The sequence below is a fragment of the Botryllus schlosseri genome, chromosome 12 (genome assembly GCF_051294905.1).
Source record: "Botryllus schlosseri isolate E-star chromosome 12, Bs_hap1, whole genome shotgun sequence".
In the NCBI taxonomy this organism is placed as follows: domain Eukaryota; kingdom Metazoa; phylum Chordata; class Ascidiacea; order Stolidobranchia; family Styelidae; genus Botryllus; species Botryllus schlosseri.
Genome location: NC_137247.1, coordinates 1,364,818 through 1,392,773, shown reverse-complemented (window position 1 = coordinate 1,392,773; position 27,956 = coordinate 1,364,818). Strand labels below are relative to the sequence as shown.

The following is a 27,956-nucleotide window of genomic DNA, read 5'->3' as shown; positions in this document are numbered from 1 at the left end:
AAACCTCTGCTCATTGAAGTGACTGGTTTTCCAAATGTTACAACCACAAGATCATTGTCAGCAATAGGACGGACTAAACGATGGCTACCATCAATATTTCCTTGATTGATCCTTGATCCTAAGTAATATTCGTTTATTCGCTTAATTAGATCGTATGCTATATTATATCTCCTCGATCTCGTCAGAGGAGATTTTCTACAAGTCATTGCTCATTGAATAGCACTAACTGATTTGGGAATCTGCAATTTTAATATCTCGCCATTGAATATATAGGCCAAGTGATAAATAACCAGCAATCAATTTTTTCACTATTGCACGTGAGGACAACATATCTCAGTACGTCAGAAAGGCGCATTAGAACCAGTCGGTATATTGAATAGGGATTCAAGGTAAAGGGGGGGGGGGGGGGGTAAGAAATACTTGATTTGCTAATTGAGTTGCACAACATATGCACTTAAACATGTCGCCCAACTCGACCTAAATTATTCAATCGATTGAGGGCACGGAATTTCAAAAAATGATTTGAAACTACTAGTTTGAACGCTGACATCATCTCACAATCTGCAGCTACAGCGAGGCAGAGGTAGGTTTATTTCCGGAATATTTTTAAACTTTACATAAAATCGCGGATGTTATTGATCATCAAATCAACTGCAAAAAATTAATAATCATTAGTATTGATTCATCATTGATTACATAATTATGATAGACCTCTTAATAAATCGATATCAGCTCATATCCTACCTTCGGGATCGATAATGTAGCTTTGAAGGAACCAGGAAATGTCGCCCGGTCCCAAGCAAGTGTGTGCTTGAACGCCGATGTGGTATACGGAGTTAGGAGTACACGCTACATTATACATGAACGTGTCGCTACTAAGAATATATTCAACTATGGTGTCATTTCTCTGCATTCCGGAAGACAGCTCTTTTGAAGTTTCGTTGGTCAGCAACTGCAATATAACGCAAATTAAATAATGACGAATAAACTTTTTCACAATTGATCGAATAATGCGACATCGTAAGGAATCTAACATAAATATTGACCCAATGCTGATGCGTTTGAGCTAGTGCTAGACAATGATTGTGACTTGCACCCAGTGCTAACTCTAATTTTAGACGAGTCTGCGCGCGCTCACCAACTCACTGCGCGGTCACTTAGAAAACAGTGCGGAACGACTAATAAAAATGTCATCACTTCCGATTTTCTGTGCGCAGAAACTGTGTCAGCACTCAGCACTGCGCAATTGCACAAGTGCGCAGCTTAGAGGGAACATTGCTTGCACCTGTTGCAATTTCAAAAATCTATATACATCACAAAACTGATCAAAATCATGTATATCATGTATATCGTGTATAATCTATGATGCATATGTAGACAGATAAGTTCGCAATAGATTAGAATAGCAATACACGCAATAATACGAAAACCATATCATTCAGGGGCTCAATAAGCAATTAATATACAGCATATATCGATTTGAGGTCAACGGGCTATCGACCTGGTTGATTATCGAGGCCAATATTCGGAGCTTTCCCGATCATCAATGTTAAAAAAAATCAAAAATATTGCAAATTCAATGCTCCGTGTTGTCAATCTCAAGAAATCGACGATTCAAAGGGCGATGCGTGACAGATTTAAAGTTGATGGAAAGGTTTAACTGGTGAGCATGCTGCCTACATTACAATCAATCTCTACTGGACTGATCTGCAATTCTGTATCACGTTTTGCTTTTCGGGTCAGCCTAAATATCAATGAATGTGCACAATTAAGCAACAATTATTTTTAATTTCAGTTTGTTTGTTCGTTTGTTTTTCAGCTTTCTGTGGCATGTACAAGTGCCAACTTGCCTCTTTTATATGTAACATTTTTCGGGAAAGGCTTCTCAGCTCGTTCCATATTATTATCGGTCTATTTTATCGGTTATCACTTATCAGCCTTGTGAGTGAGTTGATAATGTGATGGGTATCGGTCTGCCAAAATCAATATCGTTCGACCTCAAATATGTTGCTCTAACACCTGAATGTTGATTTCTTGGTAATAATGAGCAAAAGAAGAGGTCTTTCCCTAATAAATTTCTGCGTTTGTCCACGGTGGTTACGCTATCCACATAGAAAACGCCATAAGAATATTCCATAGTTTAAAATGTGGTTCATTTCATATTTTTCATTCTATAACCATGCCATCGCCATACCTTGTATTTAGTTATGTATGATGCTGGTACACCATTGGGTCTCTCCCACATTACAGTACAAGTATTTGTACTAGAACGGATGACGCGTATATTGTTTACTTCTTGCGGCAATCCAACACTCATATAGCGGCTCACATTGGTAAGCATATACTTGGTTTCGCACTCCCCTTCCTGCAGACATGGCGTCACCTGGAATACATATATGAGTTTTCTATATTCAGTATATAGGAATATTGTGAGACGACCATGGTCTCGACAAAAAGTTGTTTTCTTATATTGTCTGCAGTTAAACGTGATTCGATATCACACCACGGAGTAGGAATCGTTCGAGTCAAAAAATTCTCACAACGTTTAGAGATGGTCTGATCCATTAGTCTGCATTCATAAAACTAGAGTTGTGTTTGAAACAAAAATCAATTTAAACGGCCATGTTTAAAACAAACCCCTAGTTTAAAACATGTTTGTTTTTCTGCTCAATGACGTCATACATATTCAATTGTGACGTCACAGTTGATTTATATTCACGATTGAAAGTATAGGGAAAATATATAGCTCCTTTAATTTTGTCGCTTGCCATTTATATCCTTTGCTTTACTTTTCATTCAGTGTGCATGCCTCTTCTCTACTTTGCCTAGGCCAATATTGGTGTCTGATCTCGAAGACTTCTCCAAGTCGTTTTGACACCTTCCTATCTTTTCATTGCGTTGCAGTTTTGTGGGGTTTTGAAATGATAAAAATACTAATAACCAGATACTGACACTGACGAAATAGGTTTCCAACCCCTGTCATATACGGACCAAAAAGAAAGAGCATTGTATATCACATCGTATTTTATCTACAATAACAATTCATGATAATATATTTGAACAGCTTCTTTGAGGTACAGAACTTCAATATACATTTGAATAGTATATTCATATTGAAATGAACCCGAATATTTTCGGCTGACACTCGTCAGGGGTAATCGTCAGCAACTAGTAGAGAATTCGAAAGAACAGCGTATATCAACAATCGTAACACAAAATATGTGTTTAGCTAAAAATAGTACACTGAACGCTCTCGTATTCGACATTTCGTGCTGGTGACGTCATATTTTGTGTTACGATTGTTGATATACGCTGTTCTTTAGAATTCTCTACTAGTTGCTGACGATTACCCCTGACGAGTGTCAGCCGAAAATATTCGGGTTCATTTCAATATGAATATACTATTCAATTGGATAATATATTTGTAACTATATGACGCACAAGTATTTAGAAACTATTGTGAACACTTATCTCTAGAAGGAAAACCAGGTCGCTAATGCTATTTGCAGTGTTGGGATCAAGTCACTATTACCTTCGAGTCCTAATTCATTTCGAGTCATTGTACATTTAGACTCGAGTCAAGTCAAGTCAATCGATTTTCGAAGATGACTCGATTCAAGTCAAGTCACATGATTTTTGTAGGTGACTCGAGACTAGTTAAATCAAGTCAAGTCACAATTTATAAATCAAATCAAATTTTCGAAGTATGCAGGATAATTCGACGTCATTATATTTTGCAAGGTATTTGAAACACTTGTTTATTCGGCATTTTTTCTGAATCACATACCTAATGTAAAGTTGAATATACACAAAAAGGCGTTTTTATTTCGCGATGTTGTAGAAATCGCTGGCGAGTTGACGTTAGTTCGGATGGGTGTGGTTGTGAACTATAACACGAAACAACATGAAAGCCTGTGGTGGTAACCTAACATTTCAGGTATGGGCTGTGGTGAACAAATGCTTATTCGGATGGTGCGGCGGTGAGCTAATATTACAGGTATAGGGATCAGTCTCAAAGTGGTCTTTCGGTGGTGAGATTATACTCAATCGGTAGTTAGTTTCTTACAAAAGCCTACGATTGGTAAGATAATAAGAAATTAGTGCGGTTAATCAGTAATTAGGTTGACTCAAGCATGGCTGTGGATTCGGTAAATTTTTCCACAGACTCCGGCTCCGCTCCGTCTCCAGACATTTTAAATAGACCGACTCCGAGTCCAAGAGTACCACAAATTTACTTCGAAAATTATATGCCAGTGATGGTTGAATGACTTTCATGTAACCATTAAACATATGCAAAGATGTTGCTCACGATGGCATGCAAAATTATTTCATTGTGTCGCATGCTCATATGTCGGGCAACCGACTGCAACACAGTGAATACACTACCCTTCTGCACATCCATGACGTAGAATTTTAGTCCTGCGGCTGTTGACGAGTGATATAGACGAATAAGCTGTATTCGTTCGAATTAAATCGTACAAGAGGGTTGGTGAAGGTGAGCACTGCGCAATGTAAGTGCAGAGAAGCAATATGATAATTTAGTTTGTGGCCAATTTATTTGTGAAATAACAATGGATGATCAGTGAACTAATCATTCAGTGACTGGTCTCACTCACAAATCACAGCAACGTAATGCGAACAATCTGAACATACATAAGATACAGCGAATTAGTCGACACTTGATGAATTGAAATTGACTCGTCATTTCGCTCCATATACCTGAAACGCCGAGTCAAGTCAAGTCATGCAAAAGAGTTTACTCGAATCGGACTCGAGTTACGCCATGACTCGAGTCCTCCCAACACTGGCTTTTTGACACCAAATTGCCATGACATAAGCAACATTTAATACATTTGAATCTCAAATCATTACCGTTATTGTAAAAATGGACCATGGTCGGACAGCTTGCGTGTAGACTTGAATGCTGGCTGTTGTTGGAGTTGTAAAAGCTTCGTAAACATCACTCCAGTTATTATTATTCTGTAAATGCAGCCTGGAAATCGATAAAAGCAGTTAACACGTATAGCAATCAAGGACCGAAATGACGAATATAGACGGTAAAAATCAGCGTCAATGGCTCGTAATTTGAGGATCTGTTCGTACCCGTACTGAAATCTGTTTTTCAGGCGCAGGAATATACCGACGGAGCCCATTTGTGTTCGATTACAAAGATCGATTGGAACAATGACATGATTATTTGTCACCGTTGAGTCCTCATCATTTCCCGAATGTGATTTTACTTTCAAAAAACTTGAATAATACCTGTATGTTGCCGTTGGCATGAAGTCTGTGTTGTCGCAGTACATGTAATGCCTTTTGGTGACTTCAGTAGATCCGTAAATAAACTTAACGCGCGATCTATGGCTGAAGATTAGTGATTATGATGCAAAACGTCTTTAGGCATTGGCATCCATATTATTTCGTTAAAAAGTATCATCGTCGTGTACAATGTAGGCTACTTGTACATATGCAGCATTTCGGCCGCATTTAGAGTAGTCATGTAGCCTACGGCCACATTCCAGGACATAGTTCGTAATGAACAAACTGGACGCCAAATATCCAATTTAAACTGTCCATGTCTATTTTCGGTGAGCTCCAGACTAACCTTCAAACCGGCTTACTATAAGCTACGCACTGAAATCGCGAGTGGTCATGTTATGAATCGATTCTTAATTTCGACAAGGTCGTGCGAAGCGCGAAAATTTTTCAGATTCACAAATTAATTTTGTCAATAATTTTCGTAGTTTCACATATTACTATCAAACATTTATCCTTCATCAGCAAAAACGGTCAGATTCCCCAGTAAAGTTGATGGAGGGTTTGTTTTCGAAAATTTAGGACAAGTTATAAGTGATGATGTACCTACGGGTGGACCAATTGCAATAAGTGTTTTTGTTATTTCTCGACCTCCCATCAGGATTGGCGGTATATTGGAAAGATATCGAAATCACCCAAACGCACCATAATAGAAACAAATTTCTTTCGTGAAAAGGACACGATTTTAAGTTGGTATTTCTATATGGGGCGCATCATTTTTCGTTGCTGTTCACATCTGTACCGTGGTGTTCAGGTTGCAAAGGGCGCTGTCGAAAAATGAAGCCGCATTTAATCGCGCTCAGCGCGAAGAAAATTTTCAGCTACATCGAAATCTCCTAAAAATTTGGGAAAAAATTCGTAAATTCAATGTTCATGTCGACGGCCACCCACACATACTAATTGAAATACGTGTCCACGGCCGCAGGTTGGCCACCCCCGATATATAGCAATTATTGTTACTATTCCGTAAAGGTAATCGAGAGATATTGCCTCTCAGAGGTGAGTAGTTGAACCCAACCAGACTTCAGCATCACAATGACATTGATGACACGTTCATTACCAAACCAATGGCGATCAAATACGATGTCGATGTGGTATATGTATATCAATCGATAATGATCATATAATAATCCGCATCGTCGCATCATAGTCTTATAACGAGTGCAGATACAATACAGGTCACATACTTGTGAAGGAAATTTGCAGCACTCGGGTTTGGTTTCCAGACAATGTTGAGATTTGATGAGCAATTTCCCGAATCGCTTGCAACATACTCTGGAGCACTTGGCACTAAATAAAATTGAACGTGAAGTTAGATGTAACAGCTATAGCTGTGACTGTGACAGCATCCACCTATCGGTTATATCGCAAGAGATTGACAAATGAGCCACATTTACCATTACCTTTCACAATACTTCATTGAGGATTGAATAGCCTAGCCCCGGGCTCTTCAACCGGGTACATCCTACACCCTAGCAGTGGTTCTCAACCTTTTTGACCTCTCGGCACCCTTTGAAAATGGAAAATAGTTCGCGTCACACTTGGTTGTCAACTTTTTTTGCTTACGGCACCTGAACACTACCAGAACACTTGGCAGTACCCACAGTCGTACAGGGCTGGTCTCTGAGGAAGTACTTCTACGTTTTCGGACCACTCAAGATACGATTGGTATCATTTGCCACATGAATCATGTTCAATTCTTCCATAGCTTTGGTCCCAAAGATATTTTTACAATTCTATAGTGCCGATAGTAGAATAACTTTTCTCTCTTTCATATGAGTTGTGCTGCGACCTCGTTGAAACTTCGGTCTGCGCTTACTATTACTATTACTATTTCATAAGATGAAAGTTTGACAATAAACTCTGCCCAGTATCGCATTGTGGATGGAATTAACCATCGCTGAGTAGATCAGAGTAGATTGAAAAATGTTTTGTTTGATCGAGCACATTTCTAACAAATGTTGAGACTTATAGTAGGAAATATTTCCACTAAATACTACTTTAAGACAGCAAATGTCGAGCATGTTCATTAGGGCTCTTTAAAAATAACTTTGTTTCCCGGATTCCAGCCATTCACTGATTAAATTGTCAGATTACCCTAAAAAAAACGCTGCCCAACAAATTTGGTTCAATTCAAACAAGTATAGGACTCCGCAGATCCAATTAAATTTATTAGGGAATCCTTAAAAAATTCTATTTTTCAGTGAACCCCAAGAAATTGTTGGGCTGTCTTTAAAGACGATGCAAAACAAATTTGACCCAATTCCAACTAGTAGAAGCGGAGTTATTTGAGTTTTTCGTTGATAATTCTCGGATTATCCACCAACCAAGGATAATCCGAGAATTGTCAACGAAACACTCAAATAACTCCGCTTCTCCTGGTACTCATTAACCATTCATCATATTTTGCCAATTCCGTTGTTTACGATTAACGGAGTTTCTAGAATGGAACCCCTAAGATCCATAATATATTATATTGCCTTATAATAACTTATATGCATTTGAAAAACAATGTCATGCATTTTAAGGTAACATTTTGGAACCAGTTGACTGTTGCAGCCCGCGAGCGACATGAAGATTTGAATCCGGCCAGCGGCTGAAATTGAGTTTGACACCACTATCCCAAGGCCTGTACCATTACGTTTGAAGGGCGTGTCACTTGGATGGGGTGTAATGGGGTGTACCAGAATCGCATGATAGTGAACCTATTACTAGGTATCAGTGTTGGGATGACTCGAGTCATGACTTGACTCGAGTCAGACACGAGTCACCGTTTTCGTATGACTTGACTTGACTCGATTCACTTAGCTGAAATGACTTGACTTGACTTGACTCGGCGTATCAGAAATGTGGATTGACTCGTGACTCGGAGCAAAATTCACGAGTCAGTTTCAAGTCATCGCAAGTAACCGGTGTCGATAAAAATCATTGTATCTTGCATATGTTCGGATTGGTCGTGATCCGCTGGTTTAACCCATGAGAGCGACCAATCATTCATTGACCGTGCGGTGTACTAAGCCTCCATTGTTCACTCGCGAATAAATTGACCACAAACGAGGTAATTGAAGCTTACAGCTTACGGTGTCGTATAAACTAGTAATAAAGTAATTTAATAGCAAAATATCTATTTCTGTTCTCTGTTCTTACTTTAACCAAACCTCTTGTTTTGTTGAAATTGAATCGAAATATAGTTTATAATATACTCCTCAATAATTGGCGCAGACTCGAATTGTATCATATCAATATGCATAAATGATACTGCATCCCTATTCCCTATGCTCTATTTTGGATGGTAAGTATGAACTGAGGCCATGCAATTACTTACGCAGTTCTACAGTTCTACGCATATGTGAGCGATACAACGCGTTCTTGCGTGTAGGTATATTTACCTCTGTATTCTTTCATCGGTTCAGAATCAATGACCACTCAATCTGTATCTCAGACAGCTAGCAAAATGCAATGACGTAATCATGCCTCATACTCTGAAAAAGCAACTTGACTTGAATTGTGACTTGACTCGTGACTTGACTTGACTTGACTCGACTTGACTCGAGTCACCTCCAAAAATCGAGTGACTTGACTTGACTCGAGTCACCTTTGAAAATCGAATGACTTGACTTGACTCGAGTCAAAATGCGCAATGACTCGTGACTCGAAGGTAGTGACTTGATCCCAACACTGCTAGGTATCACAATAAATGGACCAGTTCATGCTTCAGAACAGGTTAACTGGATGTACAACATCGTACAATGTTCGTATCAACTGTACGCAGTTTGTGAATTAAACGATTCGTTTTGTGATATCATCAGTAAATGTTTCTTCTCGTCATTTACCCATTGGTAATGGACTTGCATTGCTTTTGGAGGAGAACATGGGGGTATAAAAATGTCTTCAGCTTGCGATAACTGTCTATATCAGTGGTTCCCAACGTGGGAGATATCACCTCCGAGGGGGCGATTTGGCGGTCTAGGGGGCGGAAACAACGAAGGGGGCGATAGGGGGGCGAAAACGGACGAGGGGGGCGATAAGAGGCGAAAACAACGAAGGGGCGATAGGGGGGCGGCGGCTCGTTAAAACGGCTATTTTGGAGTCGGGACCGTAACTGCCGCACCCTAAACCTCCCAATTGGGGGTGGGGGCCTGAACTCGAAGGGGACCCCAAATTATTTATTGAATTAACATAAATTATGGTGTAGAAATTCATGCAACTTTTCAAAACATTTTCGAGCTGGGGTACCCGTCACCCAACAAAAATACGAAGGATTTTTGGAAATAGGAGACTTCGGCGTCGGCCATTAGTGGGCCACGACGCACCAAGACATATGAAGTTAGAGGCCATGTAACATGCGACTCCGAGATGTGTGCCAGAATGATCAGCAGCGATAACACCTTGGCCGAAAAAGAATGCCCTTGTACTGACCGAAAACTTCGATACATATTTATATATTTAATCGTCCATAGGAACCTCAATGGCTGGCGTCGAATGTTCCTATCCTGGCGACATTAATCATACAGGACAAATGCCATCCCACAAGGAAAAAATTATTTGCCAGTAAAGAAATACCAATTTGAAATCATGAGCGTGTTTTAGTTTGGTACGTTTTGACGATTTCCATAACTTCTGACATAGCAGATACAGGAGGTCACGTGTATCGAAGTCAATATAGCAACGATTTCGCCGCTGTGATGTTTAATTATTATTTAGGGGTCCTGCCTTTTCCAACACACACCACACTCAGCTCTACCGGAAAATCTGATTACGTGAGCAGAAAGAGGATATAAAATTGATAGCAATATATATGCAATTCCCGATCATATTGACCGATTCAAACATGAATTATATAAATTTGTCGCGCTTCGCGCGTTTAGGCAAAATACCGTGATTACCACCAAACAGTACATGAAGTAGGGTATAGCCGATATGTAGCGACGAAAAGCCCACTGGCTGAGGGGTGTTTGGTTTATCACCCTACGGGGCCAAAGACCTACGTTTTGGGGGGCCTGACGACGTGCTGTTTTTAGGTTCCCAATATTTGGGGGGGCGATGGTCGGTGTGGACCTTCAAAAGGGGGCGATGAGTCGAAAAAGGTTGGGAACCACCGGTATATATGATTCCCGAGGAAACCCCAATAGCTCAGAGATCTTTAATTACTACTTCCTGCCAGATGGTTGTAGATAGCGTAGGGCAGGGTTCTTCAACCGGGTGTTTCGTACACCCTGGGGTGTACCAAAATTATAAAAGGGTGTACCACTCAGATGAGGTGTACTGGGGTGTATCAGACATGCATTGCAATGGAGCAATGACTAGCTATCACAATAAATATGCAAGTTTATGCCTCAGAACATGTTGACCGGCATAACATCGGCTGACAACTATCTAAAGTTCGTTCTCTGCGTGACTGCCTAATTGCGTCATGCAAGTGCGACGGTGAAGACATCGTGCCATGTAACGGGTTAACCAGCCGCGGCAGCTGGAGCCTGAAAGTCCTGTGGAAATTTCAATAAATTGCAACTCCATTACGGTGGCGTTCTGAAGAAAACGGCTGCGTCCAATTTTTTTTTTCCTTTTGTTCTTCTATTTGAGACCACATCATTTTTTGAGCGCAGTGCACCTTTAATCTTATCACGTGGGCAAAAAACGGGTAAATATTAGACAGTATTATTCGAAACAACCAATAGAATCGGCGAAATTATTTCTCCAGGGAGTAAAGGAATCCAGATAACATTCCCTAGCATTTAAACTCCTGGTTTTGGTGCATAGATATCGTGAGCCTCCGGCACAGTTGAAAAATTTTACACGTATGGGCTATCCGCGGGCAAAGTTTCCAGTAGCTAATCGTGAACGTGAGTATATGACGTCGAGATGCCATGGCGATTGTATGCTATATACCTAATCGAAAAAGGCCGTAAAAATCGAAAAGGTTTAACACCCCTGGAGTAGGCTTACTCTGGAATCAGTGTGCTATGTTGACAAGGGTGTACGAGTTTCGAATAAAAGTTAAAAGGATGTACCACGACGGAAAAGGTTGAAGAGCACTGGAGTAATGTACAATTGTACATAATTGCAGAGGCACATCCCGACAGTTTCGGGATCGAGTTTCAGAACTACTGTGTTGGTGGTCCTAGCTAGAACGTCGAGCCTTGATTAGAATTTAGCATTTCCAATACGCTGCAGCCTTGCACTTTCTTATTTCGATTAGGCCAGAGGTGCCAACCTGCTGACATGCGGGGGCATGCAGACGCAAAACCGTAACTATAAATATACCGTCGTCTACAAATATTTATATTAGCGTGTATTGGCGACCGTCAGTATGCGATTTGAATTGGTTCCCAAATCTCTGAGAGATTTTATTTCGAATTAAAACATTTCTTCACGCTCAGTGTGATTTAGGCGAGTGACTTGGATATTTCGTTTTTAGTATAATTGTGTCCTTGCAATCTGAGCTCTACCGTACAAATGCGAAACGCAAAGGGAAGTTATGTGCCCCATATAGAAATACCAAGTTGGAATTGTGTGGGTCTCACGGAGGACAGGGTTCACAGTACGTCTGAGCGATTCCAAATTCGAATACATTTTGGCTATGTCGACCAGAGTTGGATCAATTGTAATTTGTATTGTAATGTAATGTAATTAATTACATTTTTCAATGTAATTGTAATGTAATTGTAATTGAAGCATTTTTATTTTGTGTAATTGTAATTGTAATTGTAATTTGACAAAAATTTTGCTCAATTACAATTTCAATTACATTAAATTGCTATTGAGATCTAACAAGCACATCATAAAATAATTGACTTATAATGCATTCTCTTTAAATGTAGACAAGGAATTTGGTGGATCCATTCGCGGAAGCCCTTGACTGCGCCCTTGCGGGCGAAGTTTTTTTTATTTTTACCGCTATGATCGCCTCGGCTGCCATTGTATACAATTTTTAGATTACTAACCAACGGATGGATTCGCAACACGTGACTCACGATTGAATACGCCGAGAAGCGAACTGCTGAGCCGGCTAAAAGCAGCAGAACTGATAGTCCCATAGCTGGCGATCCAAGCGTCGAAATTTGATATGTATGGTCCTAATCGAAAGCTAGTGTCGCACTGATTCCGCAATAAAAGTATATTTCCAGGCAATGGTACCATCCCAAAATAATCGTGAAAGTCTGGGAATCGGCATTGTTCTGAACAATCGCTAGGCGTAATTGGTCATTGTTGTGGTCATGCTGCTGCGGCGCTCTCACTTTTCGGAACAGTCGGCCTTAAACGGCTATTCTGGAGCAGTTACATTGCCCTGACGAGATTTTAATTTGTATTTTCGGAATTAGTGCATCAATAGCTTACGATAAAGACCAGATGCATCAAATTTGGACGCTTGGATCGCCAGCTCTAGGACTACAAAGTTTGCTGCTTTTAGCCGGCTCTGCAGTACATTTGTCGGTGCATTCATCCGTTACTCACATCTTGCGCATCTATCCGTGGGTTGGCAATCTACAATACGATTTCAGATCACGATGCTGCATCGTTACTTCGTCTGGTTAACTAACCAGACCACTGGATATTATATAACGTCTTATCTGACAAAGCACGGTTTTGTTTTTACTCCTCATCCTAATTCCTACGTCCCTCGATAAAAATAATATTATTTCTTTAATTATATACTATATACGCAAATCCAACACGTGGATATATTATAATACTTTTTTCAACGACATACTGCACCCTATCCTTAATCCTAACCCATAGGAAATTAGGTAAATAACATTTTACATTTCCAATTACGTGAGCCATAATTACCGAGCATACAAAACACGCTTATATTACGTCACAATGACATCTTACATAGCATACTATGTACGCACATAAACGCATTTATTACTACACAATCTGAACTAGACTGGAATTGTTGTTAATTACGACGCTACGGTTGTCAAGGAGCACGGTTGAATTTATGATTATTCAATTACATGTTCAACAGCAGCAATTGTAATTGTAATTGTAATGTAATTGAAGCATGCAAGGAGTAATTGTAATTGTAATTGTAATTTGATATTTTTAGCATGGAGTAATTGTAATTGTAATGTAATTGAAACATGCATGAAAGTAATTGTAATTGTAATTGTAATTGAACTGAAATAATGTAATTGATCCAACTCTGATGTCGACAATCCTGATGGGAAGTCAAGAAATAACAACATCCAACTAAATGATTACCAAAACCGGAATATTCATCATCATTAATTTTGTGACTACATTTTCGAAGCCACAGGTCAATCTGATCACGTGGGCTGAGAATGGATAGCCCATACATACTTGACAGTAATAAATTTGAAACTACCACTATTGTCGACGAATTTCATTCACGAAGTTGCGACTATAAAACGACATCCAATAACCTTTCTTAAAACAAGAATACTCGGGATTGGGTGCATATAAGCCTGTGTAGTTTTTCTGCTTCTACAATTAAAAGATTGTTTACGCAAGGTATTATTCAAGAACATTGCGATTGCACAGAACACCGCAAGGTCTATCCGCTGTATTGTCGCCCGTTGAGTATTTGTCGCCCGGATGGGCCATGACGACTCTATACGCTGGAATGTTGCCGTATGGTATATATGTAATGGAAATGCGGCCGTGAATAGCAAAAGGGTTGAACACCCCCGTATAAGGCTTACTACGGAATCAGTGTATCATGTGGTGAGGGGGCAATGTTCCCTCTAAGCTGCGCACGTGCGCAAATGCGCAGTGCTGAAACGGTCTCTGCGCACAGAAAATCTACGCTGCGCACAAAAATCCGAAATGATGTTTTTTTATAGTCGTTGCGCACTGTTGTCCAATGGAACACGCAGGCGCGCAGACTCGTGAAAATTAAAAAGGAACATTGCCAGGGCCAAAAAGTGTTATCACTGAAGTATGAAACCGAGGTACAAGTGCGGCCCGCAAAAGTAAATATTGCACTCCGTGCATAAATGAGAATTTACAATCACGTGCGCCTCACGGAAGATATTTTTTTAGTATGGACTCGTACGCGTGAGCGATACTGATATCATTTCAATAGCGCATTATTTTCTGGGAATGGCGAAATAACACGGTGTAACAAAGTTATAAATAACAATTAATGAGCTAGCTCGAAGTTAATCTGCGAGAAACTAACGAATAGTCTTTTCCGCGTGGCTTGAACATTGCGTAAGATTTACTCAAGACCATAACTGTCGCACCCCAACCCCCCCCCCCCCCCCCCCCCCCAATTGGAGGGGCCGAGCTCGAATGGGGCCCTAAATTATTTCGGGAATTAACATAAATCATGGTGTATTTTTGGGAATTTATTTTCGCGCTACGCGCGATTTATTATTGTCAGATATCTTGATTATTGGGTACCCTCTCCCAACAAAAAAATACGCATGATTTATAGAAATGGACAGTTGGGTGTCGGCCATTACCGCACCATGACGCGCCAAGTTAACGGCTATGTAACATGCGACTCCAAGAAGTGCGCCAGAACGATCATCAGCGAGAAAACCTTGGGCGAAAAAGACTACCCCTGTGCTGACCGAAAACTTCGATATATATACAAATACATATATGTGTAATTGTTTATGTTCAATTGTTCATAGGCGTCTAAATGGCTGGCGCCGAATGTTCCTGTCCTGGCGATGCGAGTCCCACTACAAGACAAATGCCATATCGAGAGAACAATATTATCCAGTAAAGAAATACCAATTTGAAATCATGTACGTCTTTTACTTTAGTACGTTTTGGCGATTTCAATATCTTTTTATAATAGCAGATAGGGGGTCACGAAATAGCATCATGTAACGAAGTCATTATACCAACGGGTACGCCCGAAGATGTTTTATTATTATTTAAAGGACCTATCTATACCAACACACCTCACTGGATCAGCACTACCGGTAAATCTGATTATGTGAGCAGGGAGAGGATAAAAATTGTTAGCAATATATATGCAATTTCCGATCATATTGACCGATGCAATCATGAATTACAGAATTTTTTCGCGCTTCGCGCGTTCAGGGACGCAACCACTAAACGGGCATCGAATGTAGATGATAAGTACCGGAAAAAGCCCAGAGACCGAGGGGGAACTGGGGGGCGAAGCTCCCCAGTAGTTGGTTTCATCATCCTATTGAAGGGTGGTTGCGCACTCTTGTCCAAGGGCCTGCGCAGTGAGTTAGCGGGTTTGCGCAGACTCTAGAAAAATTAGAGGGAACATTGGTCAGGGGTGTACGAGTTTCGAGTGAACGTTAAAAGGGTGTACTACAACGAAAAGGGTCGAAAAGCAACGGCTAGCCTTTACTACGGAACACGCCATGAACTTGGTAATAATATGATTTTAGCCTGTGTCAAAAGGGTAAGCTGGTTAATTGAGACTATGGTCAGGCTAAATCGCCAAATGTCAAGTAAGCTTCTGAATGGCCCGTGTGGACTGGTTAACTATCAAATGAAATCAGTCAGGGTCAGCTTGCAGCAACATAACACGACCTTATATCCATATTACGTTCAATTGAGGACAAAGCAGCAGTATTCCGACAGTCCAAAACTACAGTACTTCGTTACTGAGCTCTTCATATTTACACTTCTAGCCTTTTTCGAATAATTCTGTGCATTAACCAGCACACACAGCACGCTGATGGAACATGCATACCAGAATTGATGAAGTGCAAAACATCCATCGCTTAGCAGCAAATGGTGACATCGTGCAGAGTATAATATAAATTATCTCCTCCAAGGGTACTTACCAGTAAGGGAGAAATTTGTTTCAAGTTGCATTCTGTAGTTTTCAGCTGCGTTTATAGCAACGCACGTATATGTTGTTTCATCCTTTAACGCGGCGTTATTAATGCGAAGAATTGACGATCCTGGGACCGATTCTTGATACACGCTGCCGTTGACAGACTCGGTTATGTTAGTTGATGACTCCATCCAGTACACATTCGGATACGGTATTCCGTTTGCGGAGCAAGTTATCTCATCAATCACTCCTGCTTCCACCGTTGCGTTCCTTGGCGAAAGCGTTACTCTGCTCATATTTACTGCGCAAAAGTTGAACTGTATCACTTTCTGATCACACAGAACTGATTTACCTAGTTAGTATTACATTTCTCACAAATATATGACATTTTGCCTGATAGAGCGACGTCTATCCAGCCATAATGCGTTGCAGCGATCAGCCGCTGCACTTGCGAAGTTGGTTGACCGGTAGCCCTGCAAGTAATTTTTGTTGAGTGGGCTGGAGTCGGAGAGAGGAGGTGGATCGTAAGAATTGCACGTTTCGAGTAAAGCCTTGCTAGATCAAAATTTCATTCTTGCACGCAGAACGAGTTTGAGTGGTGCTGTTTTACATTAAGTCGTGGCTGTAAAAGCAATATGTTCAAGAATTCAAGCGCTGCTTTTTTTACAATCTGACGCTGATGTTGAATACGACATATAGGGCCTACACAGAAGTGATAAAACTAGTCAGTGTTGTTACGAGGGCTGTGGAGTCGGAGTCGGAATCGGTGGAGTCGGAGTCGTGAAAACTATAATGGCTGGAGTCAGAGTCGGAGTCTTGGAAAAAATACTGACTGGAGTCGTAATCGGAGTCTGTGAAAATCACCCTGACTACGACGCCGACTCCAACTTCTTTATCGTGAAAACAATTGCTTTCAGAGGATCTTCAAAAGAATTTTTATGTACCACCAATCACTGCTAATAATAACCGTACAGATCAGGTGCGGCCAACCCGTGGCCAGCAGGCCAAATACAGCCGCGAGAAGCTTTTGTGTGGCCTGCGAGGTAATTCTCTAAATTATTTATAACATCAGGTGAAATGACCCTGACTTCGACTCCGACTCCAACTTCCTCATCATGAAAACAATTGCTTTCAAAGGTATCTTTGAATTACTAATAATAGCAACAACAACTATATTAGGATTTTTATGTACCACCAATCACTGTTATTAGTGAGGATACAGATCAGTGGCGGCCCAACCGTGCCCCGCAGGCAAAATTTAGCCTGCGAGAAGGTTTTGCGTGGCCTGCGAGGTAATTCTCTAAATTATTTATAACACCAGGTAAAATTGCAAGGCCAACCAAAATTTGATTTGCCTGACCGCGAAATTTGATGATGACTAATACATCAGTTCTGACAAATTCGCGTATCCAGGGGCCGGCCACAATTATCGCAGATCTTCGTTTATGACCATAAAGTTGTAGAATATTTTGTAGCAGATTTGCTTCACTTGAAATTTTTCTCAGCACTTCGCAACGATTTATTGTCATTAGATTTCTTGCATTTAGTATTGGAGCTCCCTCCAGGAAATTATAGATACACATTATTTACAGAATTGAATTCAACTATATTCGCAATTATGAAATAACGTGTCGTCCAACTTGCGACTTCACTTGTGCACTCGCAGCGAGATCGTCGACGACGAAACAGTTGTACAAAATGATAGAGGCATGTTCACCGAAGCCGTCAGTATTGCTATGTCTAAACGCCGAATAATCCTGTCCTTGCAAAATCAGCCCAGTGGTATACAGATGCGACCCCCAATATATGTAAGTGACATATTTATTGATAGAATTCATCCATTATCTTTAAATAAAATTCGCGCTTAGCGCGACCAGGGCATGAGTGCACAGTGCACACTGCATAGTTGAATGACATAATTGTTATCAATTTAAAAGCATAGTAATGTCAATCTTGTTTGCAATGTAACCTAATTCGGTTCGCTCCTATCAGACGACTAAAAAAGGTTATCAATATTCCAGTTGCCCGCGCAATGGTTCGTGAATATTATGTGCCCCTTTGGCCGAAAAAGTTGGCAACCCCTGATATTTATAAAATTGGACATTATTTGCCAATTACAATTTAGTTGCAAAGAAGAAGAAAATCGCAATATGCATCTTCGCGACGCAGTCTAAAGTGATGCAATTTTTGAAAGTATACCACGTTACCTTGACAGAGACAATGCATCGGCTGGTTTTGTAAAATTGTAAAATTGATGTAAATATAACCAAACGATGTTACCCACTTGATAAAATTGAAAATATTTGTAGTGTAGCTTAGCTGTTTGAGTCGAACAAATGACTAAGAAAGACTGCAAGTCCTAATTCCTTGAATACTTGTCTAAGTACATGTAGACTAGACATAGGCTATGCGTTTTGACTACTCAGTAAATTTCATTACCAATGTCTATTAGTAGTAAGAGCGTGTGTGCTTGTAATCAGCATAGTTGGTAATGACAAAATTAGTAAGTTAATTATCTGTATTAGTTGCTGACTCCTACACAAGAGCTACACTTCGATTTTGATCTACATTTTAATTATACAAGTTTAGATATAAGTCATATTTGAATGATTCATACATATTTGGATATTAAAGCGTCCATGTTATAAAAACTTATAAAATATGAAAAAAGGGAGGATATTTAGCAAATCATTCTTTCATGTTAATTGCATAGTTGATATTTCGAGCTGTGCCACAATGAAACAACTTTGATGCCACCGTTAATCATATGTTTGCATAAATAGTCGGTGGTGAAATTTACCGACTCCACAGCCCTGGTTGCTACTCAAGTTAAAGTAGTATCATATCAAATCTCAACCTAATTACTAGGGATTGAACGTGGGGTTCACGTTCGCGTTCTGTGTGTGAACCTCGGAAATTTAGAGGTTCGCGTTCACAACAGAACCTTGGTAGGTTCTGCACTGTGAACCTTTTTCATATACTACAATCTTCACTTCATTACAACATCGTTGGTTCAAATTTATTGCATTTCAACTGCAGGCCACTCTATATGCATGGCGCTATAGGCATAAAAAATCAACACTAAACGAGAATGTACCTTGACAATCTCAAAAGTTTTGCTTGCTTTGTTGCAAAAGTTTGCTCGAAATATCCAACTTTCCGTTTGTAAATATTTATTGACTCTCTGCTGCGAGCTTGACCCACAATCACAAAACATCACGATCGAAATACGCTACGTAGGCCTAGTCAGCGAATGATGCTTATTCCACTAATCAATCTTGCAGGCGTATGGGGTCAATCTTTACTTCATATGTTTATTGGATCATTAAAACCAAATCGGTGGGATTGAGGCGTTGGCTACTGCTGTATAACTTGTTAACGGGGTAATATCGAGAGCAAGTTTAGAAACCCGTTTCACACTCTGCTCAATATCAATTAGCAATTTTTAATACTCAGACGCCGAATACATTTTCCGATCTGTCATACGAAAAAGGTGACTCGAGTCTGACTTGAGTCAAGTCATGACTCGAGTCATCCCAACACTACTGCAAGGCTATAATCTGCATCTTCCTTGCCCGACGGCATATGCACATCATGTAACCTACTCATGGTATGCATATACGCAGATCGTGTGTTTGTATGTCATGAGTCGGTGTATATGCCGCAAGAACATCAAAGACAAAAATAAACTACGCCCCTTCCTTCCCTTATATTCCCTGGTAAGTCCTCGTTGAAATTGTTGGCAAAGCGACGGAAGATATTGATTTTATGAGATTATTATATCATTTGATTGCCCCAGTTAATACATTTGGCGACTTTTAAAACGTCAATATGTATTTCAGCATTGTGACGTAATGCTGCCCGAATCGTCGCTAGGTATCGTTTACATTAATATAGGCTATCATTTCATTGAAGGATAGGTTGGAATTAGCAATATGACGTCCCGTGACGTCATGAGGTTCACGTTCGTGTTCACACAGAACCTTTCAAAAAGGTTCGCGTTCACACGAACCTGAACCTTTTAGAGGTTCACACCATCCCTACTAATTACAAAGCAGTCGTATCAAGTCCACCTTACACTCTTAGCGAAGGAGTTTGTATTTCCACCCATGTACCACTCCTGATACACGGGTGTGAATATACATCCATGGCACACGAAATCAGAACCTACCTCAAACATAAACCGTGGTATAAATCCAGTACAACTTTTCAATTCAAATTATGCATGCTCGTAAGAACGTAGGAGGTATGCAGGTAGGCACATGTAATTTATGTCCGCGATTTAATTGTGAGCTCTGTTCTGTTTTTGTGTACCACCCTTTTCGGCCCTTTGGGTGTGAACACACACATTCTTTTCGCTTACAGTGTACGACTTACTTTTTCACACTAAAACATGAAAATAAGGGTATATCGAGTTGGTCAGTCCGTGAATGCAACTTGTAATAACTATGGAATTGAAGTTTGCTACTGTTTGCATTTGCAACGATTCGAAATCAGGTTACGGAAAAACGAATAGCACTCGCCATCCGGTATAGGAAGACTCCGTTCCACCGTTCCACGTAACAATTGCCTTCGTTGATGTACCTCCCAAAAGAAATTGGTCACCTGGGTTCCTTCAAATAATAATTATTAATTATTAGAACAAATCAAACGTTCGATTCTGCGAACATAATCTAACACTGTTGAGTTCTACTGGACACAAACAAAGACGAATGTAAGCGTAAACTTTTAATGAGTCTTGTGAATGTCTCACTGTTATTATTGCTAACAATTATAAGGACGAGGTAACCATACAACAATCGCAATACGGAATCGGCGCTCACCATCACAATTCGGGATAAACGAAAAATAACCTTCATAAAACCCACGATAACGATGTCATTATCTCCCCAAATTCCACGGTAAATGGTCCTCGCATCCACCCAACGGAATTTAGGAGTCCTCGCTGGACAAAAGATCTCTAGGGGTGGAGCCCAATTCTTCTCCTCAACTAAGTACTGCTTAAATGCGAATCTCCACTCAACTAAAAATCGATTGGTACTCAGCGTTGAGTGCGCGCCAATTCTCTCTACTCAGTTAAGTATCGATTTCCAGACGTCGTTTTCCGAGATAGCGTTGCCAGATTTTTTTTCGCCTCGACCGGACACGCGTGAACGATTTTGTCATGACAACACGACGCTATCGTCCCTATTTCGTCACTGACCTACAAAGTAGACGCAGTTCTCACTGATTTATCTAAGTGCAATGAATACCCTCAGCTGATCCACACTCTTTGAAGATGACCCAATATAAATATATAAATCCTTGAAGATACACGAAACGTTCCTATGCCCCACAAAAGTATATTTGCAAGACGCTGCAAACCCATTCGAAATTTATGAAGATAAGTTTCACAGCACTAGCAGGCGAACACGTAAGTGCAGGCCTGAAAGAACATAATAAATGCATCCATATCGTGAAAACAAATTGAAAAATTAACAGACTTTCAGGATTTCTTTCCAATTTTCTTTGAACCATTCACTTTGCCCCTCTACCATCCAAATTCCCGAAGTACCCAGACCAATCACCCGACATTTTCTCCCTTAATTATTCAGTATTTGTCGTTTCCAATAGCTTATTGCTGCTATCGTCTAACTTGTCTCTGTCTGTGCAACACCACTCTACCAGTCTAGTACAAAATTCGATCAGTTTTATTGGTGTCAATGTTTGGAATAAGCTGCCACCTAATCTCCGCAATTTAGACTCATGTGCTTTTAAAAAACAATGTTTTCATTCGCTTATCTCTAACTACCGCTAAATTGTATTTGCATTGTATTTCAAATTGGTCCATGATACTGTGTCTTATTTTTCCTTTCGTTCGTTAGTTTATTTTAATCTGTTTATTTTAATTTTATTTTTTATTTATTAGTTATCGACTGTGAAAATTGCTTCTGTCCCGGGTGGCTCGGCTCTGAAGACTATGTCATATCGAGCCTCCCGTCTACCTTGCATGTCGCATTTCACTGTTACATTTTTGTAGTGTTATGTTGATATGTAATGTATACGAATAAAGATTCTCTCTCTCTCTCTCTCTCTCTCTCTCTCTCTCTCTCTCTCTCTCTTGTATTTCTCAGGTTGGTTTTTATTCATGATAAGATTTGTCCGACATTGGTTTCTCTGGAAACACTGTCAGTAACCGATGGTATGCTTTAGTGTAGGGGTGTACAACTAGCGGGTGCGGTAATATGATACGCAGGTATTGCTAGTTCAACCCCTTCCGCGTCGAGACACATGAACGCATGCAGTTTTGGCCAACGTATGGCGCGTAAAGTGCGGTGTCAAAAATAGCTGCGGCGATAAAAACCCTGGCCGTAATTGACCGTCGCTGGTTGGCTAAAACCTTCGATATTGATGTGTCCAGTTGTCGGAATGGTCGGCACCGAGTAGTCTCATCCCTGTAATCTGAGTAGGCAGTACAATTACTGTATAAATGTGACCCCTCCCCCACCCCGAGGAAAATAGTGTTTCCGAATTTGAATAGGCGTGCCTTAGACATATTTCATAGAGCTGGGTTGCCTACAACTGTTGTATGCATGTTCTCTATGCAACAGATGCCTGTGCAATCGTAGCATAAACTAATATTAAAGATGAGTGCTTTTTGAGGCGTGAGAGTTTGGTCGAGTGATGCCATTAAAATGCAGATCTGGTTCGCGTTCTAAAAAATTAAGGAAACCCTGTCTTAATACACGATAGGCGAATCGCAATGTATTTGAATAGGTCCAATTGAAGCCGCGTTTCTAATCAATATAAAATAGAATCAACCAATCGAACTAATTCCATGCAGTGTGTTTGACATGCTATTCAGGGGTTACCAAACTAGGGGCGCGACCTCAACGGGGTCGCTTGCCTATCTGTGGGGTCGCGGAGACAAAAATTAAATACCAATGACTATACTTCAAGAATGGCAAGTCAGCGGTTGCTATCGGCGGATCATTTCTGAATATTTTAGTTCATTTCCCAAAATAGAAGAAAACACGACCTCTGAGTAATGCGAACCCGGTAAACAAGGTAGAGATTCTCACCGCTTAGTCGAAGCGTCATTTTGAAGTGCCACCTGCTGTAACTTATAGTTGGTGTCTGGTCATCACTATTAAGACTGAAGTGTCGGGAGCATAATGAAAATATATAAGACGATATTTTTTCTACCAAGAAAACTACAAGTGACCCGAAGCGCTATGTGTTAACAGTCAAATACATACACACACGCATGGGCGCCGAGTTACGGGGTGGCAGGGTGGCGCAGCCACCCCATGACACATTTATGGGGTTGCGGCCACCCCATACAATAGGATTAAACGCCCTCAGTCTGCGATTTCAAATCATCAGCGCTGTTGATTAGCGAGTCCGTGATAGTGAGTAAATGTCAATTATTTACCATTAACCGATACGCGCGCGAATAATAGAATACGCAGCTTCGTCGGCGACCACGAACTAGTGCTTGAAACGGCCCAATAATCCGTGATTAGTAATCAGACAATCGAAGCAACCTCGTTTACGACGTCGATTTCGACACGCTTGCGCTGAGAAACGTGGAGAAACACCATCTTCTCTTTCGACCAGACGAGCGAATTCACGTTTCTTTCTCGTAATTTGTTTTGTTTTTGCGCCCATATTCATTTACAAAAAAATTCTTGAGTTAGTTCCGCATTGGAGGCATGGAACTCGAAATAGGACAGTGTGATTGTGTATGCCCGCGAATTGAAAACCATTCCTGCGCAAAGTGCGCATATGCATTACTCTACAACGGTTTGCAGTTTATCGGGAAATGCAACAATGCAGCTCATACGTCGCTACAATGAGCAAACAATTGTCGCGATATACGACTTGGAACCCCTTCGTGCTGTACGCAAGTAGAAGAATTACTGATTAGATGCGCGATTTCTCGTTTGCTATCATATGTAGGCTACTAATTATTGTCTGCTTTATATACTCGTATTCCCTGGGTGTTACTTGTCAGTGTTTGATTTGTTTTATTAATATTGCGCATTGTGCAGTGCACGACGTTGAATTACGTTTTCAAATATTGAAGCAAGAAGAGATTTTCGGTGGCGAAAATTCTGAATTTATTCGATTAGTTTGAATGTTACAATAAACTTTATTGCTGGACGGACTCTATCGAGCGCGATCATATGGCGGGTCGGATTTCAAACCTTTGGGATGTGTATTTCTATTGATAAGGTCGTGGCATGCGCCCATATTGCCCTTGCTGCAACAACACATGAATAATTTAAAGCGTACCATTTTACGATCAAATTCTACTGGCTGATCGGGGCCTACGTAGGCCGCAGGCCCCGGGCTGATATTAACCAGCGCGTTGTCGACATTGACAACAAAGGTGCATAGCCAGGGAGTATCCCATTTAGAACTAGAAATCCCGTCCTTTTGAAGCCAATTCACTAATTCGTAACATCGACGCTGCGTATTGCAAATTAGCGAAAATAATTTGAATGCGATACAGGTCATCGATATCTCATGTGCACTATCGACGGTAGTTTGATTTAGCGCGTCCGCATGCAGGCCTGCTACCGTCCGCAGAAACACTTTTGCCGAACAATAACACTCTCTGAGTGTAATATTGTTTGTTGTTTATGTATCTTTTTGATTAAAACATATGCCCGCGTCAGAACAAACTGTGCTCGTTGCCATTGCCGAATCTGGGTATTTAGGTATGACTAGCGCACCCTGTAATTGTAATTATTGCAGGCTTGCGGCATGTCTGCAATTTCGTTATCAGCGCAACCTTGCCGGCCGATTGTACAGTCCGATAAAATTGATCACTAGCTACTATGTATTTCGCACAGCGTACTGATGCTGATTTCAGCAAACTGACGATCCTTATTAAATGTACATAATCGACCTCATCGTTAGAAACGTAGATTTCATCGCGCGCTCTGTGAAACACTCTCCTATCATGATTTGACGAACAAATATACATTCACCTTCTACAAATTGAAGTGCATTATTTGCATCGATGAGGGCCGCAAGCCCCGTTTTGACACTCCACGCTCGGGCTCTCTCTCATATCTGTATATCGCGTGATTTATGTCTTTGTTCCCGTATCACGTGACGGACCATTAGGGCGGTTCAAAAATAACATTTTTTCCTTAATCTTGCGGGCTACATGATTAAATCGTCAGGTTACCTTAAAAAACGACGCACACCAAATTTGAATTCATTCCAACCAATATTCGCGGTTTACGTAGAGTTTGAAAATTTTGAATTTGTCCAGAAACGCAAAAAAATTTTTTTTCAAATTTTTTTGCTAACCCCATGAAATTGTTGGGCTGTCTTCAAAGACTATGCAAAATAAATTTTACTCAATTCCAAGCCGTAGAAGCGGAATTATTCCAGTTTTTCGATGAAATATCTTGGATTATCCACCGATCAAGGATAATCCCAGAATTATCAAAGAAAAACTGATATAACTCCACTTCTACTGCTTAGAATTGAGTCAAATTTGTTTTGCATAGTCTTTGAAGACAGCTCAACAATTTCATGGGGTTAGCAGAAAAATTTGAAAAAAAAAAAATGTTTTGCGTTTCTGGGCAAATTCAAAATTTTCAAACTCTACGTAAACCGCGAATATTGGTTGGAATGAATTCAAATTTGGTGTGCGTCGTTTTTTAAGGTAACCTGACGATTTAATCATGTATCCCGCAAGATTAAGGAAAAAATGTTATTTTTGAACCGCCCTACGGACCATTTATCAGCCAACGCATTTCAACTACAAACCAGACTCATTTGCGATATCCTACTGTATATTCCATGCATATCCGACCAGTATCTAACTCAGGCAATACTGTCGTTGCATTTACGTTGAAGTTGTCAGATCCAGGACTTAACGCAGGAACGTGCGTAAACTACCCACGAGCTAAGAGGTTAACAGACGACGCATCTCCTACAGCGTTTAAAATATTTTGTCAACCATTTCTGTGATAAATATTCTCGGAGCGCAAAGTTGAACAGTATAGAATTGTGTGTGCCTGCTAGCTGGAATATATTCCAGTGCCCATAATTAATCCAATTATGCACTCTGCGAACGTAAATAGCGAAATACAGCAATGCAGTCAAAATCGATGTTTTAATCAACAACCAGCAATTGTTCCGATGCGAGCTACACAATACTAAGTAAAGTGTGCCGGCGGTAAGGGTTAATTACCGATGGACCGCGCACGTTTTTAATCCTCATTTTTGTCTGTCTTTCGTGTTCCAGAATTGTCGCGCCGTGTTACTGCTCATGTTCATTGGTCAGTCCAGCGATGAATGCCCAGCGCTTGGCTATGACCTAATGACCTAATGTCGCAATCATCTCGGCGGGAGATCGCGTGGTGTCATGCGTGCAAGGAGGAATCTCGCTAATTGGACGCGGCTGCGCGTAACACTGATAATACTAGTGAAATTGCCCCTGAATATTAACATCAGAATGGTCATTTCAACAGGACGGGGTTTTGCGTTTCAAATGGAGGGGTTACGACTAGTGCGGAGCATGGACCGGAGCCGGATTGGATATCCAGCCGGATTTTTACAATTTTGGCCGGACCAGATCGGAGCCGGATCACTACTTTTTTGATACGGCCAGAATCTTTATGGATAAGCATGACTTTTATAACTAAATAACTACCAACCAACCACACGCAAGTAACCGCCAAACCAGTGCGAACATAAACGAGGCACATTTATCAATTCACGAAACCCCCATACCGCGTAGGGCCGGATTTCTGGCCGGAGCTGGACTAGAGCCGGATCGGAGCCGGACCAGAGAATTGAACAACCGGATCGGAGCCGGACCAGAGAATTTGTCGATCCACTCCGCACTAGTTACGACACCTCCCAGGCTACGCGCCTGCCGCCACCCCATTCAAAAATAAAAGTCGGCGCCTCTGTGTGATACCCATGTTATTTTCGTCACGAAGGTCATATCGCTGTGGTTTACAACGGCAGAAAATTAATCTGATGTCTCGTTCCTCGAAAAACTCACAGTATGTTTTTGCGAATGAACTCGTCCGTTTCATTGTCGTGTATTTCGAGCAGTCTTTCTCCGGCATTGGCACAGGCATGTTTGGCTTCATCGAACGTCAGTTTTTCCTGGCGATGAAACGTGAATATGTGACCGTCTCGATTCAGCAACGTTGGCAATCCTGCAAGTCCATCATCGCGACATGAAAGTTGTGTCCAATTAGTACGGTACAGTGACACAACTGATAATAGAATATGGATATAGATACATTGATATGCAATGGTGCGCGCATAATTCGTTGATTGTCCGATTGTTGAGTGAAACTATGTCACCTAGGACATAGTTTCACTCAACTCCAAATTCCATATTTTAAAATTCTCTCATCAGCAGTCATAACCTTCCATGCCATTAAACTATTCGTTTGGATTGCTAGCATTCTGGTTGCATTCTGTAATATGACAATAAGGGGAGCGCAAAATTTTTCAGTCTCTCGACACGGTCACTATCGGAAATATTTCTGCGCAGTATACAGTTTGTCCAGGTTTACGATGTCTTGAGGTTAGAAATTTGACTCGATCAATTTTCCTCGAAGCAATCAATCGGTTTCCTTAATCCTAGGTTGTTACATCCTGATGAACGCGATAATCGACTTTTTAATCAATCCAACTGTATGATCTTAGCCCTATGACACAGGCATTTTTAGGTCGACGAATGCCGCACTGAAACCCATGAAGACATTAACCTGGGCCTCGCGATATAAAGTCGATCCACAGAGAAAGATATCTCTCCCCGCAAAAAATGCGATGAAAGATATATTTTCATGTGACATAAACATCACTCAACCAATCATGCTTCATGGGATCTACGTTGGTACAGCTGTACCTTCTCTTCTTCATACAT

At 40.7% G+C, this 27,956-nt stretch overlaps 2 protein-coding genes and 1 long non-coding RNA gene across 3 annotated transcripts in view; 1 reads left to right on the top strand and 2 right to left on the bottom strand.

Annotated features, from left to right (window-relative positions):
* Positions 1 to 27,956, top strand: part of LOC145452915 (uncharacterized) — a 212,329-nt gene that overhangs the window by 40,282 nt on the left and 144,091 nt on the right. The window lies entirely within an intron of this gene.
* Positions 1 to 27,956, bottom strand: part of LOC145452903 (receptor-type tyrosine-protein phosphatase alpha-like) — an 85,383-nt gene that overhangs the window by 21,271 nt on the left and 36,156 nt on the right. The window lies entirely within an intron of this gene.
* Positions 734 to 27,956, bottom strand: LOC145452661 (receptor-type tyrosine-protein phosphatase delta-like). Its single transcript, XM_080330835.1, has 8 exons — positions 27,939 to 27,956; positions 27,078 to 27,184; positions 16,427 to 16,533; positions 16,068 to 16,361; positions 6,504 to 6,606; positions 4,873 to 4,993; positions 2,195 to 2,383; positions 734 to 952 (listed from the first exon to the last, which is right to left on the bottom strand). Exons 1-8 carry the CDS (start codon positions 27,954 to 27,956, stop codon positions 734 to 736), a joined length of 1,158 nt encoding a protein of 385 aa, XP_080186961.1.

What these genes read in the sequence shown, in the direction of transcription:
- LOC145452661 (XM_080330835.1), bottom strand. An exon ending in GTCATATATTTGTGAGAAAT is followed by an intron (nt 16,362 to 16,426) that starts GTAATACTAACT and finishes ACTTTTGCGCAG; the next exon opens with TAAATATGAGCAGAGTAACG. An exon ending in GCTGCAAATTTCCTTCACAA is followed by an intron (nt 4,994 to 6,503) that starts GTATGTGACCTG and finishes ATCGATTTCCAG; the next exon opens with GCTGCATTTACAGAATAATA.